Source organism: Juglans regia, chromosome 12 (genome assembly GCF_001411555.2).
Source record: "Juglans regia cultivar Chandler chromosome 12, Walnut 2.0, whole genome shotgun sequence".
Classification (NCBI taxonomy): domain Eukaryota; kingdom Viridiplantae; phylum Streptophyta; class Magnoliopsida; order Fagales; family Juglandaceae; genus Juglans; species Juglans regia.
In genome coordinates, this window is record NC_049912.1 from 28403229 (window position 1) to 28423385 (window position 20157).

General features: G+C 38.3%; 3 protein-coding genes and 2 long non-coding RNA genes across 6 annotated transcripts; 2 read left to right on the top strand and 3 right to left on the bottom strand.

Annotated features, from left to right (window-relative positions):
* Positions 1-489: 489 nt before the first annotated feature.
* Positions 490-1254, bottom strand: LOC109011001. The gene is made up of 2 exons (XR_001999285.2): positions 1072-1254; positions 490-966 (listed from the first exon to the last, which is right to left on the bottom strand). It is a non-coding gene; the product is annotated as an uncharacterized LOC109011001 (long non-coding RNA).
* A 1433-nt stretch (positions 1255-2687) lies between these two features.
* Positions 2688-5356, top strand: LOC109010982 (heat shock 70 kDa protein-like). Its single transcript, XM_018991974.2, has one exon. It carries the CDS (start codon positions 3164-3166, stop codon positions 5108-5110), a length of 1947 nt encoding a protein of 648 aa, XP_018847519.1. The 5' UTR covers positions 2688-3163; the 3' UTR covers positions 5111-5356.
* Positions 5357-9821: 4465 nt separating this feature from the next.
* On the bottom strand, positions 9822-14189 carry LOC109010981 (putative leucine-rich repeat receptor-like serine/threonine-protein kinase At2g24130). 2 transcript variants are annotated; one of them, XM_018991973.2, is made up of 3 exons: positions 13583-14189; positions 10975-13437; positions 9822-10523 (listed from the first exon to the last, which is right to left on the bottom strand). In XM_018991973.2, the coding sequence occupies exons 1-3, from the start codon at positions 13629-13631 to the stop codon at positions 10111-10113; spliced, it is 2925 nt and encodes a 974-aa protein (XP_018847518.1). In that variant the 5' UTR covers positions 13632-14189; the 3' UTR covers positions 9822-10110. The 2 variants fall into 2 exon arrangements, with proteins under 2 accessions (XP_018847518.1, XP_018847517.1); XM_018991972.2 differs by having other exon boundaries at positions 10975-14189.
* On the top strand, positions 11250-15791 carry LOC118343980. Its single transcript, XR_004797796.1, has 2 exons — positions 11250-11337; positions 15009-15791. It is a non-coding gene; the product is annotated as an uncharacterized LOC118343980 (long non-coding RNA).
* LOC109010985 (protein HEADING DATE REPRESSOR 1-like) lies at positions 15616-20085 on the bottom strand. Its single transcript, XM_018991977.2, has 3 exons — positions 19692-20085; positions 16195-16523; positions 15616-16031 (listed from the first exon to the last, which is right to left on the bottom strand). The coding sequence occupies exons 1-3, from the start codon at positions 19798-19800 to the stop codon at positions 15831-15833; spliced, it is 639 nt and encodes a 212-aa protein (XP_018847522.1). The 5' UTR covers positions 19801-20085; the 3' UTR covers positions 15616-15830.
* Between the last annotated feature and the right edge of the window lie 72 nt (positions 20086-20157).

Consider the following 20157-nt stretch of genomic DNA (forward strand, 5'->3'; position numbering starts at 1 on the left):
TCCAAATTATAAGCTACAATAAATCTATTCTTCTTTTCAAATATGGAAAGAACTATAACAAGTCTAAAAGTATTTTTTAAGATTATTATATTATAAATATGATATTTTTATTTATATAAGATTTTACTATCTATATATATATATGAGATTATTATATTGTAGATTGTTAGATTGTGAAAATAAAAATGAATGTGATTTGTTGGAGGTTATTAAAGATTATGAAAATAAAATAAAAATTAATAAAAAATATAAATAATAATATTTTATTATTATAGAGAGTGTGATGACTAATCTAATATAGACTTCAAGTTTTGAATGATTAGCTAAAATTGAAAAAGTTACATATTAGTTAAAATTTGAAGAATAAGACAGCCAATCCAATGCTAATGCTCTAAGTATATAGTACCTTTCAACCCAAGATTTAGGAGATAATGGTGACGACAATTTATGATGCTAGAGATGATATAACAACATAGTATTATCACCAAATTCCACACCAATTATATATGCTATATATATACCATACTTTACAAACAGTACTCATTAACATTACAGGTTTACAACAAGATTTTTGAAAATCACGGCCAGTACAGTACACCGAGTACAAGCTGGATCGATATTCCTCATATGGAAACCCGAAATCTGCCATACCAAACACAACCAGCTAGGAAAAATGGGCCGATGATGTGTGTGCGTGTGTAGGACGATAATAACAAAACAGTTTTGTTTTTTAATTTTTTATCCTGGCCTAGAGCAATCTGAAGGGAGAAACAAGGATCAAATTACCGAAGCTTAGATAAGCTATAAAGGTTGATGAGATGAAAGATGGGGGTGCTGCTAACAATGTCGACGCCGCATTCTTTTGACCGGGGCGTGGTCGATGAGGGATATTTGCACCGCCACCCTTCCCTCTCTGCGACTTCCCCGGCTCATATATAGTTCCATTAACAGCAATATCAAGTCTTTCTGTAGAAAATCAGGCGCATGAATGTGTTAACACGCGGCTACACTCACAGCACAAAGGATTGATTCGCACTTCAATTGAAAAACAAAACAACACAATTATCTTACCATCAACATCTACTTCTTGCTCTTGCATCGGGCCTTTGTGTTCTAAAGCTGAAAAGTTTCCAAGAACGGAGCTTGACAGGACTTGGGTGCATGAGATCAACAATATCAAGCATGAAAAGATTGCCAATTTCATTTTTCCTGGGCACATCATGCACGTTATATATATGGATTGAAGATTTTTTTTTTTTTGGGGTTTCTAGGATAGGGATAGGGTACATGAACTGATCTAATGGGTAACAGGGCGAGAGGGTATTTATTGTACTGTATCTAGAAAAAGGTAAAAGAAAACGTAAAAATGGTTGCGTTAAGTGGGAGCAAACTCTTTAAATTAAAATTCCGAAATAGACAATATCCATATCCATCATGTGCTAGTTACTCTTGAGTGTTGCCATATTAATAAGGCTTCTGTTTTTGACATTTTCTGGGATTATAACTCATGATCAGGTTGATTCAAAAGTTATGGTGCAGAATTTTTTACGGGTAGAGCATTAATCTAGACCTTCACCAGTCATTACTTATCATCGTATTGGTCAGATTTGAGATAGGTTCTTTAATTTGCCCTGTTTTTTTGGTGCAAAATAAAGGAGTATACATACTTTTTCAGCCCCAAAGCTTGATGAAATTAATTATGCGGTAATGACAGATGACAGAACTAAGCCATCTAGCGATCGAGTGCGAGGAATAAAGGCTTAATGCTCGTAGTGCTTGCTGTAAAATTCGCAGCTCACAAAAGAATCAGATTCCTCATGATCTTATTCTGCTTACAACCTTTTTAAGCAAGTGTCACGACATGATGATCTTTTGATTCACCACCTGAATTGCAAGGTGGATCGAACAAAGATATATCATATATTTGTATTGTGTGTGGATTACGCGATGCGCTCACATATTAATGCATCTCTTAATTTCATTGGGTCTACGCGCACAAATCTTGCAAGTAAAAATTTATACGTTAATGTGGCTTAATATTATATGTTATATGCATTCAGTACAAAGAGTTTTATAATATGATGTATTATATTAAATTACGTCATAAGAGAGATATCGTTTTGTTATTTGCAATACATAAATATTTTAGTTATAAAAAGATTATATAAAAATAAATTTAAAGATTAACGTGAGTTGATATACTATATTAGATCGTAAAACTATTCTTATTATAAAATAAATGTAAGGTGATAAATATTCCTCGTATCTAATTTATGGCAATCAATTCACAAGTCTTGTCTTTTTTAATAATTCCACTTATTATCTTTACACATCACTTATCACATTTATTTTAATATTTATTTTAAATTTTTTCTATAATAAATATGTGATGTATGAATGAGAAGTAGAATAATTCAATTAGTTTAATAAAAATAAAATAAAATAAAAATAATAATATTAAAATATATAAAGGTGTGTGGTATGGGATGATGAGTAGTATTCTTATTTTTATATTAAAAAAATTATATTCATCATTCTCACACATCACATACTATATTTTTTTTAAATTTTTTTTCTCTTATCAAATATATGGTATATGAATAATAAATAGAAGAATTTAATTAATTTTAAAAAAATAAAATTAAAAAAATTAAAAAAAAAATATAGTGCACGATATGTGATAAGAATGAAGAGCTATTTATATTAAAGAACAATCGCGAATCTACGTCGGAACTTCACAATGATGATATGGATCCTTAATCCATGGCCTATATCTACGAGTATCGATAATAAATTATTTATCAAAACCGTGTAAAGAAATTGATCCAGAGACTAGTTTAAGATTCTGCCAAACCTCCAGAAATCTCTGGGTGGTCCCTTTCTCTTCTCCGAGCTTCTCTTACCTTTCCACTCTCCTCTCGAATCTCGATTCTTCTTCACCCTTCTCTCGCACCCGTATATATACCTCAACCCACCACCATGCATCGTCAAATCCATCAAAATTATAAAAGCAGCAAAAGAAAGAAAGTTCCCAAGTACAAGCACAGGAAGACCATTAATTCCTATACACTATTCACGTCAAAGTTATCTACATTCATTTCTGACCTGTTTTCTTCAGTCGGTACCAACCTTTCCAACACACATTCTTGCTGAATTCTTCACAATGGTATCCAAGACTGAAGGCAAGGCCATTGGCATTGATCTCGGCACCACTTACAGTTGTGTTGGCGTGTGGCAAAATGACCGCGTAGAGATAATAGCCAATGACCAAGGCAACAGAACCACTCCCTCCTACGTAGCTTTCACTGATACCGAGCGGTTGATTGGCGATGCAGCCAAGAACCAGGTCGCAATGAACCCTCAGAATACGGTCTTCGACGCCAAGCGGCTTATTGGTAGGCGATTCTCCGACCCGACGGTCCAGAGCGACATGAGACACTGGCCTTTCAAGGTCGTCGCAGGACCCGGAGAAAAGCCGATGATAGTGGTGCAGTACAAAGGCGAAGAGAAGCAATTCGCACCCGAAGAGATTTCTTCGATGGTGTTGGTCAAGATGAAGGAGATTGCCGAGGCTTACCTGGGTCATATTGTGAAGAACGCGGTGATCACGGTGCCGGCTTACTTCAACGATTCGCAGAGGCAGGCCACCAAGGACGCTGGCGCTATCGCGGGACTCAATGTGTTGAGGATTATCAATGAGCCAACTGCAGCTGCCATTGCTTATGGACTTGACAAGAAGGGGTCGAGGTCCGGAGAGAAGAACGTGCTTATTTTCGATCTCGGGGGTGGCACTTTCGATGTTTCACTATTGTCAATCGAGGAAGGGATATTTGAAGTTAAGGCCACTGCTGGTGATACCCATCTTGGTGGTGAGGATTTTGATAACAGACTTGTGAATCACTTTGTGGCAGAGTTCAAGAGGAAGCACACGAAAGACATTAGTGGCAGTGCAAGAGCTTTGAGGCGGTTGAGGACTGCGTGTGAAAGGGCGAAGAGGACTCTTTCTTCGACCTCTCAGACAACTATTGAGATCGATTCCCTCTTTGAAGGTATTGATTTCTATGCTACTATTACGAGGGCGAGATTTGAGGAATTGAACATGGATTTGTTCAGAAAGTGTATGGAACCGGTGGAGAAGTGTCTCCGAGACGCGAAGATTGACAAGAGTCTGGTTCATGAGGTTGTTCTCGTTGGCGGGTCGACGAGGATTCCCAAAGTCCAGCAACTTCTGCAGGATTTCTTTAACGGCAAGGAACTCTGCAAAAGCATAAACCCCGATGAGGCCGTCGCTTATGGGGCTGCCGTTCAAGCCGCAATTCTGAGCGGTGAGGGTAATGAGAAGGTCCAAGACTTGCTCTTGCTCGATGTCACCCCTCTCAGCCTTGGTATTGAGACCGCCGGAGGTGTAATGACAGTCTTGATTCCAAGGAACACAACGATTCCTACTAAAAAGGAGCAAATTTTCTCGACCTATTCAGATAATCAGCCAGGAGTGCTAATTCAGGTGTACGAAGGTGAGAGGGCTAAAACCAAGGACAACAACCTTCTCGGAAAATTCGAGCTTACGGGCATTCCGCCGGCTCCAAGAGGCGTTCCTCAGATCAACGTGTGCTTCGACATTGACGCGAATGGTATATTAAATGTTTCTGCTGAGGACAAGACTGCAGGAGTGAAGAACAAGATTACCATTACCAACGACAAAGGAAGGCTGAGCAAGGAAGAGATTGAGAGGTTGGTGCAAGAGGCAGAGAAGTACAAGGCGGAGGATGAGGAGGTGAAGAAGAAGGTGGAGGCAAAGAATTCACTGGAAAATTACGCGTACAACATGAAGAGTACGGTGAGGGACGAGAAATTGGGTGGGAAATTAGATCCAGCCGACAAGCAGAAGATGGAGAAGGCCGTTAATGAGACGATCGATTGGCTGGACAGGAACCAATTGGCTGAAGTCGAGGAGTTTGAGGAAAAGTTGAAAGAGTTGGAGGCCTTATGCAACCCCATCATTGCGAAGATGTATCAGGCCGCTGGTGGGGGTGAGATGCCCAGAGGTGGACATGACAAGGCTTCACCTGCTGGTTCCGGAGTCGGGCCTACAATCGAAGAGGTTGACTGAGGCTTCAAATTCAAAAGCTTGTTTCTGGTATCTGCTGTCATGCTACACTCTGTTTTGGCTTATGCCTGACTGCTTTCTCAATAAATCAGTGTTTGGACTTTGGTGAGGTTCGAGGCAAATACAATTATGGAAACAAAAAAAGAAAGGAAAAAGAGAACACTTGCATATTTATTATGTAATGTAAAGTTTTAGTTTTTTTTTTTTTTTCCGAGTAAATATTGAAATACTGCAGTTTTTCTATCTTCATTCATAACAGCTTCAATTTCTGTTCTTTGTTTGAATATATGTTGCTATGAATGCCTTAGGTGCTTATTTCTTCGCAAGTCCTTTGAAACGAGGTTGAAGTACTAAACGGTATACTAATTCATCATATTTCTGTTCGAAATTCCTCATGGGCAACATCCTAAAAATGAGAAACGTGAATAGGAACATCTAGAAAACAGGGGGGGTGCGTGTTAACTTCACGGTGATGCACGGTTCCTTTCGTCTTTTTACTAATTTTCCTCGGCAACCCTTGCTCCCGTATTCCTCTTTCCCATCTTCATCTGCAGCCACCGAAGAAACCAGCTGGTGCGGCCACCTCGGCCCAAGACCTCCCTTCTGTCATTTTTTCATCCCCCAGCCACCAGATATGTGACTTTAAGCGGCCTGTCCTCTCGTCGTTCGAAGTACCCGCCAGGAGCACCGTCCTTCCAGGGCAACCAAATCGGTGAAGGTAAAATCATCGGTTCTATGCTTCGATCCGACTTTTTGTAAATGTAATGTCCAGTTGGTCTCGATTTGTTTGATGGAATTACCGTGAGAAAGATATCCTTTTCCTTGATCTGATCTGTTTGATGTTACCCATTTTAGTTTGGCTTTGTTTGCTTTCACATGGGCTTTAAACCTACCTCGTTTCATTCCCTTATTCCCCCTACTCCCATTTCTTGCTGTCAGACGGCCTTTCCACTTCTCAATTCTCTTTTCATACAGTCTTGAGGAGAATCTGATTGCAAAGAAGCAGCTTTTCCCCACTTTTCTTAATACGAGCATGTCTGGTTGACACAATAGATTTGCAGTCTTCTGCTTTGGAGGATAGAATTCTAAGCGCAACATGGGGGTGGGATGCCACTCATGACAACCTCAATCCAGTCATTTACAGTGCATTCCTCGCTATTGCGACCCACTTGCCTACAACAGGATTCTGGAATTATGACTCAATAGTTAATTTTCCCAGTCTAATTTTATTTTCTTGTGAACAATTGGTTTGTCTTTGGACGATTTGTAGATTTATTTGGAGTAGCGTTTCTATCCTGCGACAGTTATGATCCGTACGCAAAAATCATGTAACGTATCGATACCTGAGATATACATCTTGGCCATCTTGTTCGTGACATCGTGAGCCAATCCTTTACATCCTCTATAAATAAATAAAATAAAATAAAAATTTAAGCACCCTATACAATTCTGCTTTTTTATTCAGTTTACCACTCTTGACCAAAAGTTCTGATTTTTCAATGTCATCTTCAAATCTGCAATGATTTTGTCTGCTTCCTGACCATTGCTCAAAGCTGCGGATATTCCGTATCTGTAGCATCCATGATCAAATTTGATATCGTCGAAGATATCCTTCGCAAGCTCAAATCTATGGATTAACATGCTCTTGATGTAGACAATCACCCATTTTAGTTCTTTTCAATTGTTTATCGTTAATGTTTTGTCTGGTTTCTTTAGCAAGTGGGCGTCAAGACAAAGTTATAGCCATCTTGATTTAATGAAATCTTCTTGCTGAAGATTTTTTTTTGACAAGTAAAACAAGAATTTATTAATATACCAAATGTCGAATACAGAGAAAATGCCCTAATTATGTAGGCACATTAGAAACTAGGAAAACATGAAGGTTCATGCCATTAAAGTCTATGGCTCAAGTATAAAGAGTCCTAAAGAAAAACAGTTTAAGCTCCTCTAAAGTTCTCTCTTTGTCCTCAAATGTTCTCTCATTGCGCTCTTGCCATAGACACCACATAATACAGATAGGGATCATCTTCCAAACTGCTTTGATCTATCTCACCCCATGAATCGAAGCCCAGCATGCCAATACCTCCAAAACTGTTTGCGGCATAACCCACATTAACTCCATTTTTTTAAACACCTCGTCCCAAAGAGTCCTGGCTATCTCACAGTGTAAAAGTAAATGATTTACCGACTCACTCCCGCTTTTACACATACAACACCAGTCTGCAATAATAATCCTCCTATTTCTTAGATTATCCGTAGTGAGAATCTTACCCAGCGATACTGTCCACACAAAGAAAGAGGCTTTGGGAGGAGCCTTATGACGCCAAAGCCTTTTCTAGGGAAACTGTATCTCTGAAACTTGTGTGAGAACCTTATAAAAAGAGCGAACAGAAAACACCCCATTCCTTGCAAGACACCACCACAACCCATCTTCCTGCTGGATGTTTGGACGAACAGAATAAAGGAGGCTATAAAAATCAACAAAACTCTCCATCTCCCAATCCTGTGCCGCTCGGTTGAAATTGATATTCCAATGGATGTTTCCACCTGAGACTTCCATAACCTCCGCCACTGTGGCATCTTTGGTACTTGCAATCAAGAAAAGAGACGGAAACAGATCTTGTAGAACACTGTTATTACACCAAGCATCCTTCCAAAATCTGATCTTAGAACCTGTCCCTAATTGCAATCTAGTGTGACGATGGAAGACTACCCATCCTCTTCTAATATGTTTCCATAGCTCCATTCCAGGAGCTCCTCCAACTTCTCTAGTACACCACCCCTTCCCTAAAACACCATATTTGCTCTCGATCATAGTCTTCCATAAGGCTTCTGGTTCCTTAGTATATCGCCACAACCATTTGCCAAGTAATACCCGGTTAAACAACCTCAAATTTCTGACACCCAAACCTCCATTGGAGATAGGACGACATACCATCTCCCATTTAACTAGGTGGAATTTGAACTCCTCTCCTAAGCCCCCCCACAGAAACTCTCTCTGTAATTTCTCGAGTCGACCCGCCACACTTGCCGGTAAAGGGAATAATGATAGAAAGTAGGTGGGTAGATTTGAAAGTGTACTTTTGATTAATGTGATCCGGCCCCCTTTAGACAAATACATTCTCTTCCACCCTGCTAGTCTCCTCTCTACTTTTTCAATCACTATATCCCAAATTGTGCGTGCCCTCGACGCTATACCCAGCGGCAATCCTAGATAAGTCATAGGAAGAGACGCTATCTTACAACCCAGTATATCAACCAGCACCCCTATATCCTGAATTTCCCCAATTGGTACCAACTCGGATTTATCATAATTCACTTTTAAACCAGACACTGCTTCAAAACACAGCAACAGTGCCTTCACAGTCCTCAACTGGCCTTGATCAGCCTCGCACATAATGAGCATATCATCTTGAACATGGGTAAATTAGGTGATGCACAAGAATCTTCTTGAACATGGGTAAATTAGGTCAGCATAGGATGATTTTCCATTTTTTGTTTTAGAGGGCAAGTTGTCTCCAGGACTCATAATTATAGAGATGTGGTTTTTCTGACCACTGCAGTGGACTCTGAATAGCACCCTTTTCATTAGTGGCCTTTTTATATTCGAAAATATGAAAGATGAAGTGGTGGGATGACCAAACTTTAATGGCAAAACTTTAATGGTGAAAGGAACATGATCGTGATGACCTGAGAATTAGGAGAGGAGAGAAAATATAGTTACACAGATCTGTAAGGAAAATGAGATTTGTGTTCCAGTTCCAATCACATATAAATCCACTCTGAACGGGCCACAGACATCTTTATCGCCATCTGAAGATCCCAAACCCCACAAAACCTTACAGTTCTTTTTTAAAATGTTCTTGAGAGGTATTGCATATGAATTAATGGGGGAAAGATAATGCAAATCAGGGTAAACTTGGAGATGATGCTGCCCTTGAGAGTTGGAATTATTTGATGAACATGCAATGGGATGAAAATACCACTGTCAAGCGAAAATCAACAGTGAGCTGGAATTGAAATTGCTTAGGACGCTAAACCTGTAGAACTATTCTGGAAAATCTTGCTACAGAACGAGGCAATTTCACATCCTCAGTGCACTAAACTTCTTTAGAGCATTTGGTTGACAGGTAGTTTGGCAACATGAATGGGCATCTAGAAGTACAAGTGCGATTATTTTTCATCTCAAGTGTTGGTAATTGCATCCATAATGATATCATAAAAGTGGGTACCATTATCATTACTTGTTCAATTATCCGTGCTATCATTTTCATAATCTTAAAAGAGTTACTTTTGTCATGTCTACTGGTAAGGAGACTTTTCTGTGACACTATGAACTGAATTGCAGTTTGCATCATATGTTACCATCACTACACCTTTTTGTCATTATCTATTGATTCATCTAATGTATTTCTGCCTTAATTTATGTCTTTGCCTTGGTGCCTCATTTATACTTTGTGAGAAATATAATAAAAGGTACGCCTGTACGTATTTCATATACTAACAATAGGAAGAACTTGTTATTTTGCAATTGTCATAATCCATAAGTAGCATTTTCCAGGGAAAATGTGATAATATTCGAGTGGATAAACTGCAATGACATTGCCAATTGCAACTACAAAGGGTTTCTCTTCCTTATTCTCTGTTTTTTGCCTAACGGATACTCTGGAACTACATAATCATCAAAAGGAAAACTTGTTTCAAAGTGCACTAACTAAAATAGTCAGAGGTCATTGTAATGGATCACACGACTGCCTATTCCTTATTGTTCTTGTTATCCACTTTCAAGCTTTGGGGGTAATATGCTGTCATTAATATGAAAAGAAACATATCTCTGTTTGCCATTAAAAAGGGATGACAACTTGTTTTTCCAATAAAAGCACTCTCACTTGGCTCCCACGTTGAATAATTAAACAAAATTACAATTTACATCCTCATTAAGATTTTACCATTAATATGAATTAGATAGCATTTTGATGCATGTACAACAATAGGATAAACTGTTAGTCATCGCTTAGAGCGGAAGATGAAATTCCTAGAGAAGAGGTGAAAGTTACTGTAGTATCCCCACCAAGGTATCTCTTGAGCCGATCTAAGTCATCGGCTGCATCAAGCATTGTAGGTCTAGTAGATGGGGAATCCTGTGTGCAAAGGATACCTAGTTCAATTAACTCTCCAATTGCAACTTCCCACATTTTCTTCACTTCAGGGGCTTGATCTCTTGATGCTCTCACCAAAGAAGTGTCTATCACTCTTTCCACCCTTTCATGGAAGTGACTCTTCACCCATTTGTGCAGACTTAGCCCGCCAACAAACATGTCATCTGTTGGTCTTCTTCTAGTTACCATCTCAAGCACAATAATGCCAAAGCTGTAGACATCGCCTTTTGTGGATGCAGTAGATCCAAACCCATACTCTGCATTAGGAGGTTTTAAAATATGACAAAAGTTTGTGCTCTCAAAATCTTAACAAATGTACAAATGTGTAGAAGGTAAAAAGTGCACAACAAATTTTAGTGTAGATGAACAAGACATGTGGAGTTCAGTTGTAATTATGTGAGTCTATGGTGATTAAAGGGATAAGAATTCACACAATATGCCCAATGCAGGTGGCTTAAACATATTAGATTGGATGTTGTTGTTGTTAATGCTGTAATGCATGACATAGTTGAATCAAGTTTATAAACTTCTGTAGTTCTTCAAAATGTCTCTAGAAATGTGTAAGTAAGCCCTTTTTCTGTTAACAACGAATTTATATGGGCTCCAATATAAGTATCAATTCACATTAATCTCAATTCAGTTCATAGAAATTCATCGTCTTTCATTTATTTCTTTTCTAGATGCAGAAGGTAAGGGAGAAATCTGTACCTGGTGCAATGTATCCAACAGATCCATGTAACATATTTGCAGTAGAGTTTTCCGTTTCAACAGCTCCACTATTTCCCCCTCCTGCTGTCATAACCAACTTCGCGATCCCAAAATCAGATACTAGAGCTGTCATTTCATCGTTGAGAAGAATATTACTTGGTTTTAGATCACAGTGTATGACTCTGACTGGAGAGTGATGATGCAAATAGGCCATCCCTTCAGCAATATCACTGCAAATGTTCAATCTCTGGAGAAGACTCAAATCTGAAGAACTTGAAACCAAACCTGTGTCTGAGTGCGGATAAAGATAGCTATCCAAGCTCCCATTGACCATGTAAGGAAGAACAAGAGCCTTAAAATCAGGTAAACTGCATGCTGTTATAATCCTTATCAGGTTCCTGTGACGGATCCTCTTTAAGACTTGACACTCTCGACTAAAGCTCTTTGTTGAGTTTCCAGATTGCACATGTAACACCTTAACTGCAATTGTCGTTCCATCTAGAAGAACTCCCCTATAGACACGTCCATAGCTACCTGACCCAACTAGTCTCTGACCATCGAAGCCTGCAGTTGCATCTGATAGTTCTTTATAGGTAATTCTTGGGAAATTGTGGATCGGTTCTACTGGAGTTGGTTTTCTGACTGTTTCAGTTGTCCGAGTGTGAATAATCGCTCTAATGCGCCGAATCCCAATCACACAACATATAGTGGATAAAAATACTGATATGAATATCACTAGGACAAATATAATTAAGAACACAGTCGAATGAAACAAATTATTTCTACTGCAAATTGGGATGCCAATAAGTTTGCCAGAAATATTTCTGCAGAGTTGGCGATTCTCCAAGAATGACATAGATGTTACTGTGTCAAAGATTCCACCAGTGGGAATCATTCCTTCGAAGTTGTTATGGGAGAGATTTATAAAGGTTAGTGATTGAATATTATTGAGGCTTTTTGGGATTGTCCCAGATAAGTGGTTTAGTGAAACGTCAAGAGACTCCAGGTATCTTAGTTTCCCTATGGATTCTGGAAGATTCTCTTCAAGAGAGTTGTTTGAGAAATTGATCTTCATCAATGAAATGCAGCTCGATATCTGAGAGAAGATACTTCCTGTAAATCTGTTGGATGAGAGATCCATCTCTTGCACATTTTGCAACGTGCTAAGCTCGATTGGCAAAGGCCCTTCAAGGTGATTATGTGAAAGATTTATAAAAATTCTGATCTCACGCATACTTGCAACCACTGGAGGGATGTTGCCTGTCAATCTGTTATGTGATAAATCAAGCTTGTAAATATTTGTGCAGTTTCCCAAAGTTGGAGGTATTGCTCCTGAAAGAAGGTTGTTATTCAGAAACAGAGAAGATAATCGAACCAAATTTCCTAAAGTAGCCGGGATTTCACCAGAGAACCTATTGTGTGATAGGTCTAGCAGACCCAGGTGAACAAGCTTGGTTAGGTTTGAAGGAATTGCACCGGTGAAGACATTATGTGACACCAAAAGTTGTTCCAATCTTGACAATCGACCTATCTCTTCTGCATCGATTCCACTTAGAAGATTGAATGCCAAGTTCAGGTTTTCAAGCTTTGAAAGATTTGCCAACTCCAGAGGAATTGATCCAAAGATTTTGTTTTCTTGTAGTGACAGAGCTGTTAGATTGACACCAAGTTGACCAATGGAACTAGGCAACTGCCCCCCAAGGCCAATGCCAAAGAGTTCAATCTCCTTTAGATGAGTGCAGTTTCCAAGGGCATTGAAGAATGGAACAAGATTGGTGTTGTCGTCGTGACTTTCCATATTATTATATGATAAATGAAGATATTGAAGTTCAGGTAGGTTCCTCACAATCTCTGAAGGCAGTACGCCAGAGAGAAGATTATTCTCCACATCTAGTTCGGATAACTTAAGATTGGTTAAAGAGAAAGGAAGTTGTCCAGTAAAATTGTTATTGTACAAATAGAGGTTCCATAGACGTGAACAGTTTCCAATATCTTCCGGAATTGTGCCTGTGAGGAAGTTTTCGGACAAATCTATGTTTTTCAACGAAGAGCAATTGGAGAAGAGGACTGGTGAAAGTTTACCGCTTATATTGTTTTGGAAAATTTGTAGTACCTCAAGTTCGGATGGAAGGGCAAAGGAGGATGGTATTGAACCATGTAGATTGTTCCTCTCAAGCATGAGACTGCGGAGACGTCTAAGGGAGGAAAGTTCAGGTGGAATGTTGCCCGAGAAGTGATTGCCGACAATTGTTAAGATACGAAGGCCGGTGAGATTGGAAATGAAGGGTGAAAGCTTCCCTACAAGTTCAGTATCTTCCAGTATGAGTTGTGATACACGGTGATGATGTTTGTTACATCTCACACCTGTGAAGTTGCACACCTCAACAGCCTCATCCCAGTTTGCAAGGGTGGAATTTGGATCGAGTAGTATGGTCTTTTTGAATGCCAACAGAGCAGCCTTATCTGAAATCAAAGAGTGATGAGGGGGATTGTGATGGCCTAAGATTCTATTATCAGAAGACAAAGTCAAATGTTGTAGTAACAGGAGAAACAAGGATTTTATGAAGAATTTTGAGATGGGCATGTTGGAAGTGCCTGATAATATTACCTTTTAAGGAAGTCTCCTCTATTTTTTTCCTTCCTGCACACTGCTTCATATCATAATCTGCTTATGGAATTAGCAGAAGAGTTGGCAACTGGACGCTGGGAGAGAGCAGAGGTGGTTCAGGGCATAGGAGGGAAGTCTTCAGAAGGTTTTAATAAAGCCTTTGGAAAGACGCATTCAATGGAGGCAATGATTTGTAAAGAGGACTAGAAGAATACCCCTATCTTTCTCATCATGGTTGCTACCATGATGCGTAGACTTTTGCTCAACTAAAGTGGAATACCCACGGAGATGACACTAAAAGAACCAATGCAAAAGATTGGTGGATACAATTTTGTTGTCGCCGGCAATATATTGCACACATACCAACACTGATGCAGTTGACATTTGTGTGTTCACACTCACAGAGATTGAGAAATGCAATTGACATTTTAATGCTCTATCTAGAGCAATTCTGCAACTTGTGTGATGTGTCTAAGGCCATTCATGAGTTTGGTTAGTTTTCTAGGACAGGAATTCTACTTGGAGGACAGAATGAAAGATGCACTTTTGGGATATTCACTAGATAGAAAACAGCACTATCCGTGCATATCAGTTGGATTCTTTTAGATGGCAGAAAATTTCCACAAAATACTAAAGACGACAAATTGATTGCTTTAATTCCCGTCTCTGTCTGCCCAATTCTGCATTTTAGGGGTAGTTTGCATTCCAAAAGAGTTCTGCTTATAGATATCCAATTATTTAGACTCAGGATTTTCTCAACGTGAAACAAATTACAATGATATTGTCATATTACTCGGCAATCACATTTATCCAAAACCAATTAAATCAGTTGCTTTTCCCTAGTAAATAAGTTTCTAAGCCCAGTAGGCCTCCAAGATGAAAATGAACTTTTCCCAGGAAATGAAAAAGATTTCATTGGTAGAGCTCCTGAAAAATTTTCCCAAGAAACTTCTCTCAGCTCAGGTAAAATTGTGAGCTTGGAAAGTCGATTCATATTAAAAAAAATTATAGCTAACATACCCCCACATTCTTCTTCCTGTACTATTAGAACCTAATGGGATGATAACTGCATGCTTTTTCCATTAATGGGAGTGTATCTCTAGAAATCCATCTATGATGGTATGAACAAGGCTAATAGGATGACAAGTAATAAATGAGTGATTCGGATCTCTTTTGGTTGATATATTGTCTGGTGGGTTTGGTAGCAGATGGATGTCACTCAATGTTTGCTGTTATTTTTGTATGCCGTCCAGATCTATAGGGGCTTCTTTTGCTATGTTATTATTGAATAAGTTCCTCAGGGTGGCCCTTTCATAACATCAAACCATCTTAAGAATATTATTATTTTTTTGTTTAATTTTTTACACGGACGACGCCACCTTGTTCTAGTCTAATTACTGTCTTTTATTGGTGGACACTCATGCAGTATTTGAAGAAATAAGGAGCATTGAAGGCTAGCGTTCGAAGTTTCTACCTAGTACTTGTTTATCGACTCACAATTAACATCGGCTTCTGATGAGCAGTCACTCATGTTAAGGGTCAATACTCTTTCCCGCCTTCTGCAGAAAGATCCTTGAAAGCTGAAACTGCACTCAACTTGAAGGCTGAACGTGATGAAGATGTTGATGAAAATGGTGATTGCTGCAATAGCACATGAAAATAAGCCTGTAGAGAAATCTCCAACACTTGAGGGGTGAGTCCAATGGTGTTTGTGGCTGCAAACAGGTACCAGCCAAGTCGAGGGAGGACTCTGTTTGCAGAGCTGCTGCTTAATCTTCCAAGGATAGCATCCCTCCCAAAGTTTTCGTTTAGCTTGCCAGAAGATTCTGATAATCAAGGTTAGATAGTGATGCTCGATTATTGCCATCTTATAAGAAGCATGAATATTTTGAGAGTTCCATCCTATGGAGAAGATGATGCTGTTTGGTCTTGCGAGTGTCAGTGAGTGTTCCTCCATGATGAGCTGGCATACTCGACACAGCTATTTTCATTTTGCTAAATATTGTTAGATTAACAAATGAAGCACACGAATATGCAAAAATATATGAGATTGAAACTTGTTACAAACAAATAGAACTTGTTACAAATAAATGGAATATATCTAATATACAACCAGTGCCAACAACCTATGCTATATTATATATAAGATGTTTTTGCATGATTGCAATTAAACTATTTTCGAGTATGCTACCAACAAAAAAAAAAAAAAGGAAAAAAACAAAAAACAAGCAAACCAAGCAACCGACCACTATGGTTCCTCTGCGCCTTCATCCCCCATTGACTCGTCCTGCAACATGTTCATCAACATGGATATCTGCTCTTGCAGCATTCCATTTTCTCTCTCGACCTCTGCACGTTTGCTTCGTTCTTGCACAAGTTGGAGCTGCAGGTGCTCTAGGCACTGAGAATCCTCTTCCAATTGCTGATTCAGGCCATCAATCTCCCGGTCCTGCACGTATAACCAAAATATGGTTCATTTTGTTATGCAAAAGGCATAACACCCCCACACACACACACATCTCTCTCTCTCTCTCTCTCTCTCTCTGTAATCTGTATATGTCGATTTTCATGCAGCCTGTGATCATAAAAGGAGAGGGTTTTGGGAATAGCACCTTCCTGTTCATTTCCTGGATAGCAATCTTCCGCATGCTCTCGACAACATCCACATTGACAAGTTTTCTCTTCTTCCCAATCAGCCAACCTCGGGGATAGTTTGCAGAGTCAAAATCTGGTGGCGGGAGTAATGACTCAGCTGATGGTCTTCGGCCATTTATATTGGTTATAGGCTCTAAAGGTTCAAACAGAGCCTTTCGACGCTCAGAGATATCAGCAATTGCAGTAGGGTCCTGCGTCTTCTCTTCAGTCATAGGCTCTCCTCCCTGCTTGTTGGGTGTTTCATTAGCATTGTCTTCTGTTACCTCGTCTAAATTCCTCCCGCTAGCTGTTGGAAACAAGTTACTATTCTAGTTCCAACAAACTCAGACACGCTGTATATTTATTCACTAACAAAGTATCAAACATGATAAGGTAGGCAATGTCCTTCATGCCATTTCTACTATGCAGCGTTGTTCATATACAGGAAAATTGCCAATGCATGGGTGGAGATTGCATCCAACGAAAATTTGGTTTGCTGGAAATGCCAACATGTAAGATATAACCTAAGTATGCATAAGTTCATCTATACATATATTGGTGCTTGAAACTGAAAAATCCACTCTTGTTCAAGGCAAAACTTGATCCTCTTTTGTCATTTTACCAATGATTTTATCACCATGTGTAAAAACTTGAATGATAAGCCCTTTTCAAATTATGAATCCTCGATTGTTCACCTACATTACTATCAACTCTACGACCTAAATACTGGTGATGGTTGAAAAGTTTTGTCAACCCCCAAAATGCAGCAAACGCTTTTCTACTTGGATCCCCCCTGTATGAACACAATATATATAGTCAACATAAAAGTCAATTTTTATTCTAATCTCACTTTTAGTTCTGTATGCTTCACATTTAAGTGCATTACTTCGCATATGAATAAAAAGTATGCAAGACAAAACGCCAAGAGGAGATTGCAATGCAAGTGCACTGTTGAACAAAAAATCAAATACTTCATCAATTCAGTACATGATTCACTAATCTCCCAATAACTCATCTTGTTAATGCTAATTTGACACGACTCAACAAATTGATGTTTTTCAGTAGCCCAAATAACTTAAGAAGCACAGGAAAGGTGTGAAACATTTAGGCATGGTAGCAACAGAGTTAGGTACAGAGTCCTTCAATTGAAGACTCTAAAGTAATATAAAACTACATCCTTGGGAATCATACGTTTTGCTCCAAAGAATTGGGTTTTAGACTCAATAGGCACTTCAGCACCATATAAAAATACATATGTTTGTGAACATGCGGATCCCAAAATGTTCAGCACAATGTCTATATCAAGGACGAGTATATATTACCATAAGTAATGTAATATTACATAATGAGTCTGGCTTCAGTATAAAAATAACGAGAAATACTACTTACCATTCCAACACCACAAACTAATATGTGATTTGTCATTTTTGTCATTTTTGTCATTCTATTTAAATACATATATTTACATATTAATATGTGTATGTTTAAATAGAAAGGTAAAAATAACAAATTACATGTTGGTGTGTGGTATAGGAGATGATAAGTAGAGTTTTTCTTTTTATAACTGGACATCTCCATTTAGATGTATTCAATTTCACATGAACGATGCTTTCATAACATTCCACAACTTGACAGGAGATGGTGTTTTTATGACTGGAATGAAGCCGGACTCATTACATAAGACACCAGCCTAGCATTACATCAAAACATAAGAAAAGGGGTAAAGGATTCATGAAAAATAAAAGAGTCAAGCGCGGGCACCATACATATTAGCTAGCATATGCATTCATCAGCACCGCAACTTCTCTCAGGCATTCTCAATGAGATCAATAAGAGAGTCATACTCACTCACCATTCGGATCCAAATGTTATTACTTAGATCAGATAAATGATATTTGTAATTTTAGATTGTGCAAGTTTTGCACACTCACTTTGAAAAAAGTAAGTAAATTTGGCATCCACATAAAAAAAAATTTGATAGCAAACTCCAATTAAAGAGTGCAACTTGCACAAATTATAATTGTATATAACATTACTCAATGACACCACATTTTTATTTGCAATTCGTACAAACAACCTGCTTTATGCATGTCACATTGTCATTGGCCACAAGTCCACAACCTCTATTGCCACTATAAGTTAATGTGGCTATAGCAAATCTCTCCACTACATCTATTACTAAAAATAGGCTGAAAATTGTGTGGTTCTAAACAAGGAGAATAATAGCATATCCACTATAAATGTAGAGTTTTTTTTACCCATTTGGTAAAGCACAACAAAAATAAAATGCTCATCAATGTCTCCCGATTTGCAAAAACGAACCAGCCCCTTCACTTGGTTTTAGGAGTCACTGGATGAAATACTGTGTCCCTTTATCCTCAGTTAACTGTAGTTTTCCCTGACTAAACTGGAATATAGAAAAGCTTGTACTAAAAACGTGACGGATCATCAATAAAAGAGCTCAAAAGAAGAAATGGCTTTTATTTGAGAGGGCAAAATGCACAACCCATGTAATACAATAATACTAAGAAGAAAACTTCTGCAACACATGTTCCATTCATAGAAGGCGAAGGTGACGACGACCCATGGAAAATGATAAATATTTGTATTAAGCAAGTCCGTGCATTTTTTTTAAAAAAAGCAAATATACAAATTTTAGGCATAATAAATTATTTTTTAATAATAAATTTTATTTTTTTTAAATAAAAATATGTAAAACTTGATCACTCTAAAATGCACGTAGCAGTTCTCTTTACGAGAGGGGGCTTGTTCATCACTCTCAATCTATCTAATCTTTATCTCTTTATTATAATTTTTTAAAATTTTTATATAAAATTAGTACACAATTTAACTTTCTAAAATTTAAAAAAAATAATAATATTCAAAAAAATAATATTTTATTCAAAAAAACCATTTCATCTTAACGATTATAGTATATTTACGAGGTGGAAAGTCAGCAACTCGTTCTGTTTTAACTTTTACTTTTACGTTTCTCTCGAGCTTCAACCACCCCTTCCCCCAACACAGATGACAGATGGTTGTGGACCTGAGGTAGATGAATTCTTTGATGATAATAATTTAATATAATTAAAAGATGAATAATTAAAAAGAAGTTTACATAGGATTTTTTCCGAAAAAAATTTATAGCTCAGATTAATAATCCATCGTTAACTTTTTGACGAATTTGACTATTTTTTTCAGGGAGGGAGGTGACCGGGGGAGTTAAAAGCAATCAGAAAGAGCACGCCATGGAGAATCTCTACAGCGGCAGAACTCTAATAAGAAACTGGACCAAAAACAGCCGTACGTAAAGATCTTGCTATAACAAGCAACAATCACGATGAGAATTGAATTATACAGAGTATAACACAAGAAGTTCAAGGAGGATAAGGGTCGGTGAGGTGAGGTCTGTCTTCAGAATCATATAAATGTCACAAAAACAGCGACCCAGAGAGAGAGAGACGATGGATACTACCTGATCTCTTTCGAGATTTCCAAAAAATCCGAGTGGAAGAGACCGGAGAGAACCCTACCAAAGCTCCATCCACCGTCTTCCTTTCCCTAATCTGGTTTTGGTTTTCCATGAAAGAAGAAGAAGAAGAGAGGAAGAGAGAACAAAACCTTCAACTCCAAGTCCGATTTTCAAGGAAGAAGAAGCTTTCTTAGAGACACACAGAGATGAAAAAATTGTTGGGGGATGGAATGGGATATTTTTGTTTGTGGGCATCTCAGCTATAGCCTATATTCTTGTGATTTGGTCGCTCAGCAGAGAGAGAGATGATATTCGGTCATATTTTTTACGCTATTGGATTTGTTTGGACGGTTTAGATTGGTTGCATTCCGGGTGAAGCATTTTATGTCAACAGTTGGCCTCCTTTATTTTGCCACGTGGGCCCCGCCTATCATTATTTTGCATTTTATTTTTATATTTCTATATGATG